The sequence below is a fragment of the Ranitomeya variabilis genome, chromosome 3 (genome assembly GCF_051348905.1).
Source record: "Ranitomeya variabilis isolate aRanVar5 chromosome 3, aRanVar5.hap1, whole genome shotgun sequence".
In the NCBI taxonomy this organism is placed as follows: domain Eukaryota; kingdom Metazoa; phylum Chordata; class Amphibia; order Anura; family Dendrobatidae; genus Ranitomeya; species Ranitomeya variabilis.
The window spans coordinates 548,582,187-548,600,545 of NC_135234.1; the positions used below are offsets into that span (position 1 = coordinate 548,582,187).

General features: G+C 46.2%; 1 protein-coding gene across 1 annotated transcript in view; it reads left to right on the forward strand.

The window, feature by feature from the left end:
* UGGT2 (UDP-glucose glycoprotein glucosyltransferase 2) overlaps positions 1-18,359 on the forward strand; it is a 459,065-nt gene that overhangs the window by 300,872 nt on the left and 139,834 nt on the right. The window contains exon 29 of the mRNA XM_077297152.1: positions 15,787-15,872. Within this exon, the coding sequence (XP_077153267.1) occupies positions 15,787-15,872 (86 nt within the window). The remainder of the gene's footprint in view (positions 1-15,786; positions 15,873-18,359) is intronic.

An 18,359-nucleotide genomic window follows, 5' to 3' on the forward strand; every position in this document is an offset into this window, starting at 1 on the left:
TTCTGAGCATCATAGAAGCAGGTCTAAAATTCGAATTCCATCAGATCCCTCGGGACAAATTCATGCTGAGACCCATCCGTTCTTCTCTTGCAGAGCAATTGGCTTTGGAATCAGAGGTTCAGGAGCTTCTACAGAAAAAGGTTCTAGTCAAAGTGCCTGTAGAAGAAAGCGGTAAGGGGTTCTATTCCCCTTTGTTCCTGATCAAAAAACCTGACGGATCCTTTCGCACCATTATTAATTTGAAAGGCCTCAACAATTTTCTGTTAGTTCCGTCCTTCAAGATGGAATCTGTGAAGACGGCAATAAAGCTTCTTTTTGAAAACTGCTTCACGGTTGTCTTGGACCTTAAAGACGCCTACTACCATGTCCCAATACACTCAGATCATCAGAAATTCCTTAGGGTGGCGGTTTCACTTGCAGGCACAATAGAACACTTTCAATATCGGGCACTTCCGTTTGGTGTCACAGTCGCACCCCGTGTATTTACAAAAATCATGGTAGAGGTTATGGCGCACCTGCATGAACAGAACATCATAATAATTCCCTATCTGGATGACTTATTGATTGTGGGTCACTCAGAATCACATTGTAAAGTCCAACTGGAAAGAGTGGTTGCAGTATTGCACAAACTAGGATGGATTATTAACTGTAAAAAATCCCATTTAATGCCCTTAAAAACGCAGCAATTTCTAGGTCTAGTTATAGATTCTAGTCGGCAAGAATGTCGCCTTCCAGATTCGAAGGTCGATAGTATATTTCAGCTCGTCACGATGGTAATTAATAATCCTTTAGCTCTGTAAGAAGTGCCATGTCACTCTTGGGTTCTCTCACATCTTGTATTCCGGCGGTTCTTTGGGCCCAATACCACACCAGAACACTGCAGTGGGATGTCCTACATAACGCACGCCGACTAGGGGATCATCTTGACAGAAAATTCTCCTTATCCATTGAATCCATCCGTTCACTCAATTGGTGGTCTCGCGTTTCAAACTTGTATAGGGGAGTTCCCTGGACTAATCATATAACAAAAATTATCACTACTGATGCTAGCCCCAAGGGATGGGGGGCGCACTTAGACAATAACTGGGCTCAGGGGCTTTGGTCCCATTCGGAACAAGACTCGTCTTCCAACCTAAAAGAATTGTTGGCGGTAGAGCGTGCCTTAAACAAGTTTCTTATACCCTTACAGGGTCATCACGTCAGGCTGTTTTCGGACAACCAGGTAACCGTGGCCTACATTAATCATCAAGGGGGTACGCGGTCCAGTTCATTAATGGAGATCGCTGATCGTATTTTCCAGGTAGCCGAAAATCACCTACTTTCCCTCACGGCACTTCATATAAAAGGGAAGTTCAACACCATGGCCGACTATCTAAGCCGAAACAAACTCAGACAGGGGGATTGGTCTTTAAGCCCGACCGTCTTCAATCAGATCGTGCGCTTATGGGGATGTCCGGAAATAGATCTTTGCCAGCCAAGAAAACAAAAAACTACCTCAATTCTGCTCCCTAAATCCCAGAGACAACCCGGTTGCTGTAGACGCTTTCCTAATACCATGGCACTTCGGTCTCGCTTATGCGTTTCCCCCTCTAAACTTATTACCAATAGTTCTGAGGAAAATTCGGGAAGACAGGGCCCGGGTAATCTTGATAGCCCCGTTTTGGCCCAGGAGATCATGGTTTCCTTGGCTAAGGAAGATGTCCGTCACTCAACCATGGATTCTCCCAGAATTGACAGATCTCCTCTCTCAGGGCCCAATACTCCATCCACGAGTAGCCAACCTACACCTAGCAGCGTGGAATTTGAGAGGTCGCTGCTAAGGGGGAAGGGGTTCTCTAGTCATCTGGTGAATACACTTCTTAAAAGTAGGAAAACCTCTACAACTAACATCTATGTGAGGGTCTGGAAAAAGTTCTTGTCAGTTTCAGGGGCTCAGATTGACCAAGTACCCTGTATTAATCAAATTCTAGAATTCCTACAAAAAGGTTTAGCGTTAGGCCTAGCCACTAGCACTCTTAGAGTCCAAGTATCAGCTCTAGGAGCACTATACAATTCTAATTTGGCCAGCAATTACTGGATTTCTAGATTCTTCAAGGCGGTTACTAGATCCAGACCTATTATTAAGCAAAAGATAGTTCCGTGGGATCTAAATCTGGTTCTTTCAGCCTTAACACAAACCCCGTTTGAGTCTATTGATACCATTCCAATCAAAATCCTATCGATTAAAACAGCCCTCTTAGTCACCCTTACGTCCGCAAGAAGAGTTAGTGATCTGCAAGCGTTATCTAGACAATCGCCATACATGCAGTTTAGAGAAGATAGAGTCATTATGAAACCTGATCCCCTTTATCTTCCTAAAGTTGCTACAAAATTTCATAGGTTACAGGAGGTGGTTTTGCCGTCATTCTGTTCCAATCCCACTAATGATAAAGAACGTAAATTTCATTCCCTAGATGTGAGAAGATGCCTTCTTAAATACATTTCAGTCACAGATTCCTGGAAAAAAGATAAGATATAAAAAGGGAGTTATCAGGGGGTTAGGAAGGGTCTTAGAGTATCTAAAAACATTTTAGCCAGGTGGATCAGGGAGGCGATTTCTCTCGCTTATACAGCAGGTGGCGTGGAGATCCCAGAGGGTATAAAAGCTCACTCCACTCGAGCCGTAGCAACATCCTGGGCGGAGAGATCCGAAGTGTCGATTGAAGACATATGTAAGGCGGCCACATGGTCTTCTCCATCTACCTTTCTTAGACACTATAGGCTAGATCTGGGTAGCTCCTCTGACCTCACGTTTGGGAGAAGGGTACTTGAGGCTGTTATCCCTCCCTAATCTTCATTACTTCTCTGAAAATCTCTCGTTGTGCTGTCATGGCGACTGAATAAATACGTACGCTACTAACCTGGTAGCAGTGTTTTTTCAGGAGCCATGACAGCACCCTTATATTCCCTGCCCTATTCTTTCTCCGATAAGCTCAAACACTTCAGTTTTTCCCTTTTTTAACGGATTGTTCACTTACTTAATAAAATTGTATCAAAGTGTATGCTGTTTCTGTGTTACTAACCAAGGTGGTCCTCTCATGCTCTGGAACTGACTGATGCGAGGGAGAGGTACCGCCCTTTTATGTCTGTAGGTTTCCTGTCCCTGAAGGGCGGATCCCCTCTCTCGTTGTGCTGTCATGGCTCCTGAAAAAACACTGCTACCAGGTTAGTAGCGTACGTATTTTGGGAACACTTCTGCGTGTTACCCATGTAAAATGCGGACCGTATTTCCCTGCGTTGAGTGTGACGCGGCCTTAATCTGAGTCTCATTACATACACTCACAGCCATTAGCAATCACAATAACGATAATGCTAAGACAGGTATTTACCTATGTTGCTGCTTCTTTTAGCCTCATCCTGTCCCTGATCCTCCACTATACACAGGAATCCATCTTACGTTGCCTATTATATGAAGCAATGTGGAAGGAAAAAATTTTGATTTTACATTTTTTTTCACAAAAATGTTACTTTAGACCCATTTTTTTTTTATTTTCACAAGGGAAACAGGAGAAAATAAACCCCTATATATCTAGTGCAATTTCTCCTGAACATGCCGATACCCCATATGTGGGGGAAAACCATTGTTTCGGCACATGGCAGGGGTTGGAAGGGAAGAAGCTCAGTTTGACTTTTTGAATGCAAAATTGGAATCTAGAATGGACGCCATGTCATGTTTGGAGAGCCCCTCGTGTCTAAACTGTGGAAACACAAGTGACCCCATTTTGGAAACTTGACCCCTCAAGGAACTTATCTAGATGTGTGGTGAGCACCTTGAACACCCAAGTGCTTCACAGAAATTTATAACGCTGAGCCATGAAAATAAAAATCATTTTTTTTCCGCAAAAATGACTTTTATCTCCCATTTTTTTTTGTTTTCACAAGAATAACAGGAGAAAGGTCCCCACAAATTGTTGTGCAATTTCTCCTGAGTACGACTATACCACATATGTGGGGGAAAACCACTGTTTGGGTGCATGGCAGGGCTAGGAAGGGAAGGAGTGCCATTTGACTTTTTGAACCCAAAATTGTCTGGAATTGAGAGCGGCCCCATGTCGTGTTTGGAGAGCCTCTGATGTGCCTAAACAGTGGAAACCCCCACAAGTAACCTCATTTTGGAAGCTACACACCTCAAGAGATTATGTAGAGGCATAGTTATGGTAATCATTCTGCTTTTGGTTTTACTGGTGTATGAATTTATAATGTGGTGGTATGTGTAAAATGTGCGGTCTACATCAGACCAGAAAAGTGTTGTCAATAGGGTAAAAACTAATTTTATTCATTTGTAGACATGTGGTACGCTTTAAAACAATCATTTATGCAAAGGGCAGGTTTTACAATGGTACATTGTCTTTTCGGATTCCCCTCTTCTAGCATACTCTGCACCTATTTTGTGATCTTCCCTTCTTTGCTGTTTGGGGCACCATAAGTTTCAGAAGTACTAGAAGCCTCACCTTCCTGAGTGCCAAACATTATGGCCTTGATGACTACCTCCTGCAACTGAAGGAAGGTCCCCGTATTGCCTGCAGATCAAAACAGCACAAAAGCATTGTACAGTGCCATCTGTACAATGTGCACGGCCAATTTTGAGTATAGTAAATCTGAATATGAGCATAGTAAACTTGGTGTAAAACTAGGGCAATCCTCAACCCCCTATAAAAACAGATGACTCCATGCTGCATTATATAATAGCCATACTTGGTTTGTTTTTTTTAACCACTTCACGACATGCGCCGTACTATTACAGCGCATGTCGTGTCTCCCCCTTTGATGTGGGCTCCGGCGTTGAGCCCACATCAAAGCCGCGATATGTCAGCTCTTTTGTACAGCTGTCATGTTCCCACAATAGCGGTGGATTGCAATTCCACCCGCCACTATTAGCTAGTTAAATGCCACTGCCAAATGCTGACAGCGGCATGTAACTAGCGCTTCCGACCATCGGGCTGGAAATGCACGCATCGCTGACCCCCGTCACCTGATCGGGGGTCAGCGATGTGTAGGCACGACAACCAGAGGTCTCCTTGAGACCTCTATGGTTGTTCATGCTGGATTGCTGTGAGCACCACCCTGTGGTTGGCGCTCATAGCAATGCAGGAATTCAGCTACCTAGGAGCGATCTGATGATCGCTGCTATGTAGCAGAGCCGATCAAGTTGTGCCAGCTTCTAGCCTCCCATGGAGGCTGTTGAATCTTGGCAAAAGGTAAAAAAAAAAATTATATATATTATATATATATTATATTTTATATAATATGGAAAAAAAAAAAATCGCCCCATTCAAAATGGAACAATTAAAAAAAATCAAACATACACATATTTGGTATCGCCCGATTGATCAATAAAAAAAAGATTAACCTGATCGCTAATCGGCGTAACGAGAAAAAATTCAAAACGCCAGAATTACGTTTTTTGGTCGACACGACATTGCAGTAAAATTGCAGTAATGGGCGATTGAAAGAACCTATCTGCACCAAATTGGTATAATTAAAAACATCAGCCCTCACCCAACCCGAGGTCCCGAAAAATGGAAACGCTACGGGTATCTGAAAATATGCGCAATTAGTTTTTTTTAAGCAAAGTTTGGAATTTTTTTTCACCACTTAGACAAAAAAGAACCTAGACATGTTTGGAGTCTATGAACTCGTACCAACCTGGAGAATCATAATGGCAGGTTAGTTTTAGCATTTAGTGAACCTAGCAAAAAAGCTAAACAAAAGACAAGTGTGGGATTGCACTTTTTTTGCAATTTCACCACACTTGGAATTTTTTTCCCGTTTTCTAGTACAAGACATGGTAAAACCAATGGTGTCGTTCAAAATTACAGCTCGTCCCTCAAAAAACAAGCCCTCACATATTGGCCATATTGACAGAAAAATAAAAACGATATGGCTCTGGGAAGGAGGGGAGCGAAAACCAAAACGCAAAAACGAAAAAGGGCTCGGTCATGAGGGGATTAAACTTCATTGTGACATCACTGTGATTGGCTGGCAGAATAGTAAGCTGCCGGATTCATAGTAGTAACATAGTCAGCAAGGCCGAAAAAAGATATTTGTCCATCCAGTTTAGCCTATATTCCGTAAGAATAAATCCCCAGATCTACATCCTTCTAAAGAACCTAATAACTGTAAGATACAATATTGTTACGCTCCAGGAAGATATCCAGGCCTTTCTTGAACACCTCGACTGAGTACACCATCACCACTTCCTCAGGCAAGGAATTCCAGATTTTCACTGCCCTAACAGTAAAGAATCTTCTTCTATGTTGGTGCAAAAACCTTCTCTACTCCAGATGCAGAGAATGCCCCCTTGTGATCGTCACATTCCTTGGTATAAACAGATCCTCTGAGAGATATTTGTATTGTCCCCTTATATACTTATACATGGTTATTAGTTCGCCCCTCAGTCGTCTTTTTTCTAGACTAAATAATCCTAATTTTGCTAATCTCTCTGGGTATTGTAGTTCCCCCATCCCCTTTATTAATTTTGTTGCACTCCTTTGTACTCGCTCTAGTTCCATTATATCCTTCTTGAGCATCGGTGCCCAAAACTGTACACAGTGCTCCATGTGCGGTCTAACCAGAGCTTTGTACAGAGGCAGTATAATGCTCTCATCATGTGTATCCAGACCTCTTTTCTTGCACCCCATGATCCTGTTTACCTTGGCAGCCGCTGCCTGGCACTAGCTGCTCCAGATAAGTTTATCATTAACTAGGATCCCCAAGTCCTTCTCCATGTCAGATTTACCCAGTGGTTTCCCGTTCAGTGTGTAATAGTGATATTGATTCCTTCATCCCATGTGTATAACCTTACATTTATCATTGTTAAACCGCATCTGCCACCTTTCGGCCCAAGTTTCCAACTTATCCAGATCCATCTGTAGCAGATTGCCCCAGTGTTTGCTGAGCTAGCCGGAGGTCACTCGTCAATGTAAGTCTGAGAGGATCCCGTAGATTTACACTGAGAGGTTGTCACCATTACCTGTGACTTTTGGTCAGTCAGGAGCTGCAGTCATAAGACAGAGAATCATGACCAGAGCGACACTAGGAAAAGCAGAAGATGGGGGCTGGTAAGTATGTTACTGAAGGCAGGGTACTTGCATTATATTAGTGACCCCACTCCAGTAGTGAAATAAAAAACACTGCACTGGAGCTTTAAATGAGAGATTTGATTTGTCTAGACTAAGAAAGATTTGCCTTTAGCAGTCTAGGCAACATTCCAGATATGGCTTATGTTATGCAGCATGGAGTCATCTGTTTTTACAGGGGTCGAGGATTGCCCTAGTTTTACACCAGATTTACTATGTCATATTCCTAGAGAACACAATTGTAACCTCTTACTCAGCAGAGCAGCAATAATGACAAACCTTACCCCGTGGCTGGGCTTTGTTTTCACTGTATGGTAGATTGCAGCTGCACCGTCATGATGGGTTTTGGTTCTCTTCCGATTCTCATACATTAGATAAGTACATACTTTGTTTTTGTTTGTGCGGATGGCTTGCTGCATTGTACTTTAGTCAAATGTAAAATAAACATTAAAGGAAACCACTGTACTTCAGAGATACGGAGCAAACGGCGCCGTAGTCTAATAGTGGATAATGAATCTGTTACAATGATCTCGGCTGCGGTGTTTCAGGACAGTATAATATAGAAAAGTGCAATAATCAATTCGCTGCTAGAATTTCACAGGGAGATGATCTGATACGGTATTACACATGAAAGCACGAAAGAGCTCAAATCCCTGAATAAAGATCTGTTGAAATCACCCATTTCTGTACGTCCTATTTAAGGCACCGGAGCAGGGTAAAAATTCTTCTATCCCAATAGAAAGTTAAGCAACGGTTTGTCATTTGGAGATGGACATGGCTCCATTTTTTCTTTCTCGCTTCATTGGGGGACACAGGTAACCATGGGTGTATGCTGCTGTAGCTAGGAGGCTGACACTATGCAAATAAAGAAGTAGCTCCTCCCCGGCAGTATACACCCTCCGACAGGCACCAGGCAACTCAGTTTTTGCTTAGTGTTTGTAGGAGGCGGACCTGGATCTAACCCCAGATCCGTATTTATTTTACAGGGATTTGTTGTGTGTTATTAATCATTTCCCCTTTCTTTTTCAGATACTTTCTCCAGGGTAACAGGGTGCAGTTTTTCTCACCCTGTTTTCCCCACTTTGAGCGGAGCGGCCGAGAGCAGTGTGGTTTCACCCACATCGCACCCTCTTGGACCCGCTGGGCAGGACTTCGTCCCCTGTCACCCTTTTTCGGTGGCTAGTCCTGCCCGTTTTCCCCTCCTCTTCCCTCTCCTCGGAGTGGGCTGAGAGGAAGACGGCGGTCACTTCCAGTGACCCTCTCCCCGTTTAGGGGTCGACGCTGTTCGTGGGCACGGGAAGGAGGACTTCATCCCAGGACCCTCTCCTCGAACAAGGGCTCCTGATGAGTTCCTCAGCCTCAGGTAGGGAATCTCCAATCAACATTTAGGGACCAATGTGAGCGTACAGCCTGCCCCCTCCCCCGGAGTGAACGAACAGGTTTAAAACAGTTTATTCGTTCGGAGGGGCTCAGGGGAAATGTCCGGAGCGTGCACCTTTTCTAGCCCCTTTGTGGGTCTTGTTTCCCCCCCCCCCAGCGATCTCTCCGGGGCCTCTACCTTTTCGGTGTCAGTTCGTCGCCGCACAGCGGGCGCCTTTATATTCAAACCGGCGCGCACGCCCACCATTTTTCTCTTCCTCTTCAGCCGGCTTTTTCGGCGCCCGGCTGACCACGCCCCCTGGAGGCCTTGTTCCACCCTGCATCCCTTCTCAGAGAGTCCAGCGCAGTCGGGGGCGTTCCTCTCTCCCCCCTTCGGCGCTTATGCACGCCCACCTCCGCAGCGTGGTTCCCACGCTGCACAGGCGACTTCCTCTTCCTGCAGCGTCTCCGGCACATCGCGTGGCTCACGTGGATCTCTGGGGGACACAGACGCCTGCGGCTACCGCTACCTCTGCTATATCGATAGGCTGGGCACTACTGCTATCTTGGGCTCTACCCTTCTCGGCAGTACTCCTCTGCAACTGCAAGGTAATACCTCTACCTATGTCCGACCCCACTCCAACGGTTGTCCACTACGCCTGCGCTCACTGTAAGAAAAAGTGGGCCTCAGGTCAGCCTTCTCCTTTCTGCCCATCCTGCGTTCCTTCCACTATGTCCGTCCCTCAGGAAGCCCCTAGGCCTCGGGATGAGTACACCCCCCCCTCCCCCGGAGTGGGCTGTTGCAATGTCACAATCAGTGTCAGACCTGACTAAGGTGTCTCAGTCCCTGGTCCAGGCACTTGAACGTATCCCGCTTCTATCTAATGCCACCAGTGCCGCGGACGCCTCGCACAGCGATTCGCTCGCACCTGTCCAAGACCCTCACAGAGGCAGGCTTGACAAGAGACAGAAAAAGGACTCTATCTAGATCCTCTTCCAGTTCTCCGGACCACACCGGGATACCCCTTACTGCCCCTTCCCCCTCCTCGCAGGCGGACCTCGGGTCTGACGTAACCTCTGTCGGAATCTGACTCTGATGCAGATCAGACTTTCGGAGCTCAGGATATGGTCGATAGCCTTATTTCGGCTATCATTTAGACGCTTGATCTTAAGGAGGACGAGACAAGCTCTCAGGATGTCTCCGTTCCTTTTAAATGGATTAAACGTCCCTCTAGGGTGTTTCCTAATCACAAGGAGTTTGACAACACTACCTCTTCTCACTGGGAAAACCCTGGTAAGCGTTTCCCTGGCAGGAAACGGCTAGATGTCTTATACCCTTTTCACTCCGACCTTGTCAGCAAATGGTCCGAGTCTCCTAAGGTCGACCCGCCGGTGTCCAGACTATCTTCTCAGACGGTTTTGTCTATTCCGGACGCGGCTTCTTTTGAAGATCCCACGGACAGACAGATCGAGACTTTAGCCAAATCGGCATTTGATGCTTCCGGAGCCTCTCTTTGTCCTAGTTTTGCCTCTTCATGGGTAGCAAAAGCTGTGTCAGCCTGGGCCAAAACCCTGCGCAGAGGCATTTCGGCCTCAGTTCCTGCTGAGGAACTGTCTGATTTAGCAGACCAGATTTCTCTGGCGGGAAAATATCTCATGAATGCCTCCCTTGATGCGGCAGCCTGCTAGGGCTAACAGTAACATTGTGGCCATTCGCTGGGCACTTTGGCTTAAAGCGTGGAACGCAGATCCCGCTTCTAAAAAATCCCTCACTGGTCTGCCCTTCCAGGGCGCTAGACTCTTCGGCACACAGCTAGATCAAATGATCTCGGACGCTACGGGTGGTAAGAGTACCTCCTTACCTCAGTCCAAGCCTAAACATTCTTTCAATAGAAGGGGCCCCCAGTCCTTTCGTCCCTTTTGGGCCTTCACCTCCTCAGGAAACCCCAATCAGGACCGCCCCTCCTCTCAAGGAGACCGGAGGAAGCCCTCTTTCAGGCCTCCCCGCGCTGGAGAGCTAAGAGCCACCCCTCAAAACCATCTGTATCTCGGGGCCATAGATTTGCTAATAAATGACGGGTCGCCCCCACCTGGTAGGCCGACTTCTTCTGTTCTCGGAAGTTTGGCTATCTGTAGTCGACGACGCCTGGGTCAGGGAGATCGTCACTTCGTGCTACAAGATAGAATTTTCTTCGCCCCCAGGAAGACGTTTCCTGCTCTCTCGTCCTCCCAAACAGTCCTCTCATCTCCCAGGGCTTCTCCAGGTCGTCGATTCACTCCTCGCCTCAGGAGTTGTAGTTCCGGTTCCTTATCACGAGCGGTTTTCAGGTTTTTACTCGAACCTGTTCGTGGTCCCAAAGAAGGACGGCTCTCTCAGTCCAATTTTGGATCTCAAGCGGTTAAACCGCCATCTCAGGATTCAACACTTCAGGATGGAATCACTACGCTCGGTGGTCGCGTTCATGGAACCAGGAGAGTTCCTGGGTTCCGTGGACATTCGGGATGCGTACCTCCACATTCCGATTTGCGTACAGCATCAGAAGTTTCTCCAGTTCGCGATCCAAGAACATAATTACCAGTTCACTGCTCTCCCCTTCAGGCTGGCCTCTGCTCCCAGGGTCTTCACGAAGGTCATGGCAGCCGTCATGGCCATTCTACGTTCAAAGGGGATTCTGGTAATCCCTTACCTCGACGACCTCTTGATCAAGGGTTCGTTCCGTCGGGATTGCAGCCAGAGCCTCCGGCTTACTCTGGACACGCTCATTTGCCTCGGTTGGATAATCAACTACCAGACGTCATCCTTGATCCCGACCCAACGCTTGGAATTCCTGGGCATGGAATCCGACACCTCTCAGGCTCAGGTCTTCCTCCCCAAGGAGAAGTTCCTTTCTCTTCGGCGGGGTGTCAGAGCGCTGAAGGGTCCGAACCCGCTGTTCCTCCGCCTCGCCATGAGGGTTCTGTGGAAAATGGTCACTTCAATGGAAGCGGTTCCCTATGCTCAGTTCCACTCTCATCCCCTCCAGCTGGCCCTTCTATCTGCCTGGGATAAGAATCCGCTTTCCCTGGATCGTCCTTTTCGCCTTTCTTCCAAGGTGAAACAGTCCCTCTCTTGGTGGACGCTGTCCACCTCCATTCTGCGCGGGAGGTCATTTCTCCCTCCCCGCTGGCAGGTCATCACCACCGACGCCAGTCTCCAGGGTTGGTGAGCGGCCTTTCTCCACCTCACGGCCCAGGGCCGCTGGATGGTTCAAGAGGCACGTCTTCCTATCAACCTCTTGGAACTCCGATCCATCTTCCTAGCCCTCGTCCGCTGGCAGTCCCTCCTCTCGGGAAAGCCGGTCCGCGTTCAGTCAGACAACGCCACAGCCGTGGCTTACATAAACCACCAGGGAGGGACTCGCAGCTGTCAAGTCATGATGGAAGTGGCAAAGATTATGCGTTGGGTAGAGAGCCACGTTCCCTTTCTCTCAGCCGTCCACATCCCAGGGGTGGACAATTGGGAAGCCGACTTTCTATGTCGCCAAGGCATCATGGCGGGCGAGTGGTCTCTCCTTCCCTCAATCTTCAGCCAGATTTGTCAGCGGTGGGGCGTCCCAGACGTTGACTTAATGGCCTCCCGGGCGAACCACAAGGTTCCCCAGTACGTTTCCAGATCTCGGGATCCGATGGCCGTCAGATGCGACGCTCTCGTGATCTCGTGGGCCCAGTTCCAGATGCCCTATCTGTTCCCAACCCTCCCCTTGATCCCGAGAATCATCAAAAAGATCAAGTCGGAAGGGGTCCCTGTGCTCTTGGTAGCTCCAGATTGGCCTCGCAGGGCTTGGTACGCGGAACTGGGGAACATGCTATCGGACGTTCCATGGAGGCTACCGGATTTACCGGATCTTCTTTCGCAGGGGCCCCTCTTCCACCCGAATTCTTGGTCTCTGAATTTAATGGTATGGCCGTTGAGGCCGCGGTCCTGAAGGACGTGGGTTTTTCTCACAGCGTCATCCAGACTATGATAAGGGCGAGGAAACCGGCTTCCTCGTGTATCTACCACAGATGTTGGAAGGCCTTTTTCCGATGGTGCGAGGTCAACGGTATGTTTCCTATGACCTTTTCCCTTCCATCTCTTCTCCGTTTTCTTCAAGCGGGGCTCGATTCGGGTCTTTCCCTTAGCACCTTGAAGGGTCAGATTTCCGCTCTGTCCATCCTTTTTCAAAGAGACATCGCCTCCCTCCCTCAGGTGAGGACCTTTATTCAGGGGGTCTCGCATATAGCTCCCCCTTATCATCCTCCTGTCGAGCCTTGGGATCTCAACCTCGTCTTAGACGCCCTCCAGCGGGCGCCTTTTGAACCTATGCAGGACGTTTCCTTCTTACTTCTATCGTGGAAAGTGGCCTTCTTGGTCGCCATCACCTCGATTAGGAGAGTCTCGGAACTGGCAGCGTTGTCCTGTCGCTCTCCCTTTCTAGTCCTCCACCAGGACAAGGTGGTTCTTAGACCGGTTCCGTCCTTCTTACCGAAGGTAGTCTCAGCCTTTCACATCAATGAGGACATTGTCCTCCCTTCCTTGTGCCCTTCCCCGGTTCATCCCTTGGAGAAATCCCTTCACAAGTTCGATGTGGTCAGGGCTATCCGGATCTATCTTGCCAGAACTGCTTCCTTTTGTCAGGCCGATTCTCTGTTCATCATCTCGGAAGGTCGTCGAAAGTCCACAATTGCTCGTTGGATCCGTTCAGCGGTTCTGGAGGCATACCGTGTCCAAGACAGGTGGCCTCCTTCGGGGGTGAGGGCTCACTCTACCCGAGCTGTGGGAGCTTCCTGGGCAGTTCGCCACCAAGCTTCGGCCTTGCAAGTTTGCAAGGCCACAACATGGTCATCCATTCACACCTTTGTAAAATTTTACAAGGTGCATACTCAGGCTTCTGCAGATGCGAGCCTGGGTAGGAAGATACTGCAGGCGGCGGTTTCTCACCGGCCAACCTAACTTCTATTTTTCGGCAGAATATCCCGCCCTAGGGACTGCTTTTGGACGTTCCATGGTTAGCGGTGTCCCCCAATGAAGCGAGAAAGAAAGAGGGATTTTTGGTTCTTACCATAAAATCTTTCTTGGAGCCTTCATTGGGGGACACAGCACCCTCCCTTTAAGTTGTACCGTGTTGGCCAACGTGACATTGTTGTGGGTTGGTACATAGGTTGAGTTTTATATTACCTGTTCCTACTACTGCTTTTGCACCAACTGAGTTGCCTGGTGCCTGTCGGAGGGTGTATATTGCCGGGGAGGAGTTACTTGTTCTTTATTTGCATAGTGTCAGCCTCCTAGCTACAGCAACATACACCCATGGTTACCTGTGTCCCCCAATGAAGGCTCCAAGAAAGAGATTTTACGGTAAGAACCAAAAATCCCTCTTTCCAGCTGTGAATATTTTAAACTGAAATCTTGCTGTGTTTTAGGCAAAACTTATTTTAAAAGCCGGTGTCTCCCCACCCTGCTGCCCCAGAACTAGATAGAGATCTATACACATCTGTAGGGACAGACCTGTCAGTCAGTGGGAGGGGGGACGGGGACGGGACGAAGCCACCAAAGACCGGCCTCTTGGGACTAGGTCTCCTGGTCACATCATCCCCAGACAATGTTATAAATGAAACATTCAGCAAAGATATAAATAAACAAGTCCTCTCAGTTGATGGTTATCTGAAAAAGTTATGAGTGTCAGAAAAAGGCGACAAAATTTGTTTTTGTTTGGGTTTTCTTTCCGATTTTTTTCATTCTTTTTTCACCCATAAAACATCATAAGAAAAATCAAAGTTTAGTTTTGCTATAATGATACTGTCCCTGCTAAGTAAGTTGCCAGGTAATTTTTATCGCAGAATCAGTACTGTAAAAACAATTCCCAAGAAAACAATGGAGAAATTGCAGGGTTTTCTTCACAATTTCACCGCACTTCAAATTTTTCTGTAACACTGCAAGTTACAATATATGGTGTACCGTAATTAAAAAAAAAAAAAAATCGCAACATGTCCCACAAAAAAACCCTCAAATGGCTGTGTCATTGAAAATATAAAAAAAAGTTATGTTACGGTATGTTATTACATAACATAACATTACATTGTTTTACATGAATTCTCCCTATATAAGGCTACTTTCACACTAGCGTTAACTGCAATACGTCGCAAATGCGTCGTTTTGCCGAAAAAACGCATCCTGCAAAAGTGCTTGCAGGATGCGTTTTTTCAGCATTGACTAACATTAGCGACGCATTTGCGACGCATTGCCACACGTCGCAACCGACGGTCCGTCGCCCCCACCTCCACGCACTTCCCCGCACCTCACAATGGGGCAGCTGATGCGCTGGAAAAATGCATCCGCTGCACCCGTTGTGCGGCGGAGACAACGCTAGCGTCGGGGACCTCAGCCCGACGCTAGTGTGAAAGAAGCCTTAGAAATGTTTACTCATTTTGAACATCTAGACTAGCACATTTATATGTTACTGATTATTTAAATGAAAGTTTACTAAATTTAGTAGTTATTATAGTTGTAGTTGTAGTTTAGGATCTTTGTATATTCATGGTTCCATGTTTCTACTTATACGGTATGTGCACACGTATCTGTGAGGGCTGCGGATTTTTCCGCAGCGGATTTGATAAATCCACAGGGCAAAACCGCTGCAGTTTTTCCTGCGGATTTATCGCGGTTTCTATTGCGGATTCCGCTGCGAGTTTACACCTGCAGTTTTCTATTGAAGCAGGTGTAAACCCGCAGCGGAATCCGCACAAAGAATTGACATGCTGCGGAATGCACGTTTTTTTCCGCAGCATGTGCACAACGGATTTCGTTTCCCATAGGTTTACATTATACTGTAAACGCATGGGAAACTGCTGCGGACCCGCAGCTGCGGATCCGCTGCAGAGCTGCAGCAAAATCTGCAGCGTGTGCACGTACCCATATAGTTTACATGATGTAAATAATTTGATATGCACAATTTGTTGTCCTTTGGAAATACTCCATAGATTACAAAACATTATTTTGGGTATAAATAAGAGTACGCATTCTACTCTATATTTAACAATGCATATAATATACATGCTCTACATTGTGCTCAACAGTAGCGAATACAAATGTGTATATTGTATAACTTATTTTGTGGTTAATAAACAAATAAAAAAAAAAAAGTTTATCAAATTGAAAAGACAGAAAATCGTACTTTATAAATAAAATTACTGTGTAAGAATTGTTTTATGAAGAGTTTTATAAATGAAATTTGTGCTAAACATTGTGAAGGTACTTTATTATAGATCTAAGTTGTTATTTTTTACCCAATAGGGATATTTCCAGTTGAAGGCCAATCCAGGGGCATGGCTGCTGCAGCTTCGTAAAGGAAGATCAGAAGATATTTACCATATTGTCTCGTACGTATTCTAGTACATAACTTCAATTTTTTTTAAACATAGATGAAGTATTACCTTTTAAAATTAAAAACTATTGCACAACTGGAAACTACTGTATATACTCGTGTATAAGCCGAGTTTTTCAGCACATTTTTTTTGTGCTGAAAACACCCCCCTCGGCTTATACACGAGTCACGGTACAGAAAGCTGGTGGGGGAGAGGGGGGCGGTGGAGCAGCGGGTGCCAGGAGCCGGCGCACACATCATACTCGCCTACCTGCGCGCACCCGATGCTGGCATCTCGTCCCGGCGCCTGCCTGCATCTCTACCTGTGCTCAGCGGTCACGTGGTACCGCTCATTAAGGTGATGAATATGGACGCGTCTCCACTCCCATAGGCGTGGAGCACATATTCATCACCTTAATGAGCGGTCCCACATGTCCGCTGAGCATAGGAAGAGCTGCAGGCAGGCGCCTGCGGCTGGAACGAGATGCAGTGCCAGCACCCAGGGTGCGCAGGTAGGTGAGTATGATGTTTTTTTGTTTTTTTCTTCCAATAGGACACATGCACGCAGGGATAGGGAATAAGGAGGCATGCATACAAGGACGGAACTAGGAGGCATTCATACCAGGACAGGGAAGGGGGAAGCATGCATACAATGACAGGGACAGGGGAGGCATGCATACAATGACAGGGACAGGGGAGGCATGCAGACAGGGATGTGGAGACATTCATACCAGGACAGGGAAGGGGGAGCCACGCATAGCAGGACAGGGATGAGCGGACAATTCAGTTTTCCGTAGCAAAAGTCGGCTTATACTCGGGACCGCTTATACTCGAGTATATACGGTAGGTCTGCAACAACCTGATAGATCTGCTGGATGCACCCTCATTTGTATAGCGATTTATGTGTATATAGATAAATTATAGCTATGTATGTGTATATATTTATATAGAATTTGCTGTAGTGGATAGCACTGCAGCCTTGCAGCACTGGAGTCCTGGGTTCTAATCCCACTCAGGACAACATCTGCAAAGAGTTTGTATCTTCTCTCCGTGTTTGCGTGGGTTTCCTCCGGGTACTCCGGTTTCCTCCCACATTCCAAAGACATACTGATAGGGAATTTAGATTGTGAGCCCCATCGGGGACAGCGATGATAATGTGTGCAAACTGTAAAGCGCTGCAGAATATGTTAGCGTTATATAAAAATAAAGTTTATTATTATTACTTTTCATGCCAAGTTATTATATATTAACACTGCGCATTTGCTATGATGCTGCATAGGCGTTTACTGGTTTTGGTGAATATAAATTTAAATTCAAGTCATTTTTGAACATTTTCACATGAACTGCAAACTGATCTGGGGTCCATGTGTCGCCAAGTTCTGGCTTGTTAGGATTTAGAAATCATGTCTCACACAGTTATTGGACTAGCAAGTGACGCGCATTTGTTGAGGTTAGTTTCTAGATACCACTTTCAATTCATTACAGCATCGACAACGGGAGTATTCCCTCCTTATAGGAATATTATCACATTTAGTTTACTTACCTAATGTGTGGTTCAAAATTCATAAACCTTTGACATGTCTTAAAGCTACTGTATGTCTGAAGTGTTCATTGCTGGCCTGGGTACTGAGCCCAACACCAGTTGCCAAAACGAAGGCGCAGAAGCACAAGTTAATATACTCTCCATGACCCTCATTAATCAAACCTTCTAACATGTTTTGTGAAAGTGCAGTTAATCTGTTTCATTGGTGCTATTTGACCAACTGAACAAAGACCGTGGAAAACAGCCTTACTCACTGCGCAGACTGGCTGTGCAGGAAAGCCTGCATTAGCCGATCATAGCAACTTTGCCACTGTGCATAGCCAAGGGCAACCATAAGACAACCTTCCTCCGTGATTCCATCTGCTGCTAACACTTGCAGTAGATCGCTTTGTGCTCCACCACTCGTTTCTTTGATGTACCAGACCCATTTACATTTTTATGTTCTGCGGCTGAAGTTTTACACCACTGACCTGTATTATTCCTTTTACTGGATCCCTAACTCCTCTACTTCTCATAGGACATCTTGTGATTTTCGTCATTTAAATGGAGAACAAGTTTCTGTTAATTTAATAGTTTAATTCATACATTTTGTGCAGAATAATAAGGCAAGTGAGTATTTTGACCATATAATTTTTATGCAGATTTTCCAACTCCAAGTTGTATAGCCTTGAATGTTTATTGGATGAAGCAGACCAGGTGGTGTGTTTTTGTTTGAGGGACTGTGTGGCCTAAGAATATCAAACCCTTTATCAAGGTGTGCAGAATTATTAGGCAGCTTATTTTACTCAGATAAAATGGGCCAAAAAAGAGATTTAACTAACCCTGAAAAGTTAAAAACTGTTAAGTCTTGCAGAAGGATTCAGAAGTTGCTAAGATATTGAGACATGGAAAAGATGCACATTAACTGCCAAAGATATGAGAAGAATCACATGTAAAGTGACAAGGAACCCATTATCCTTC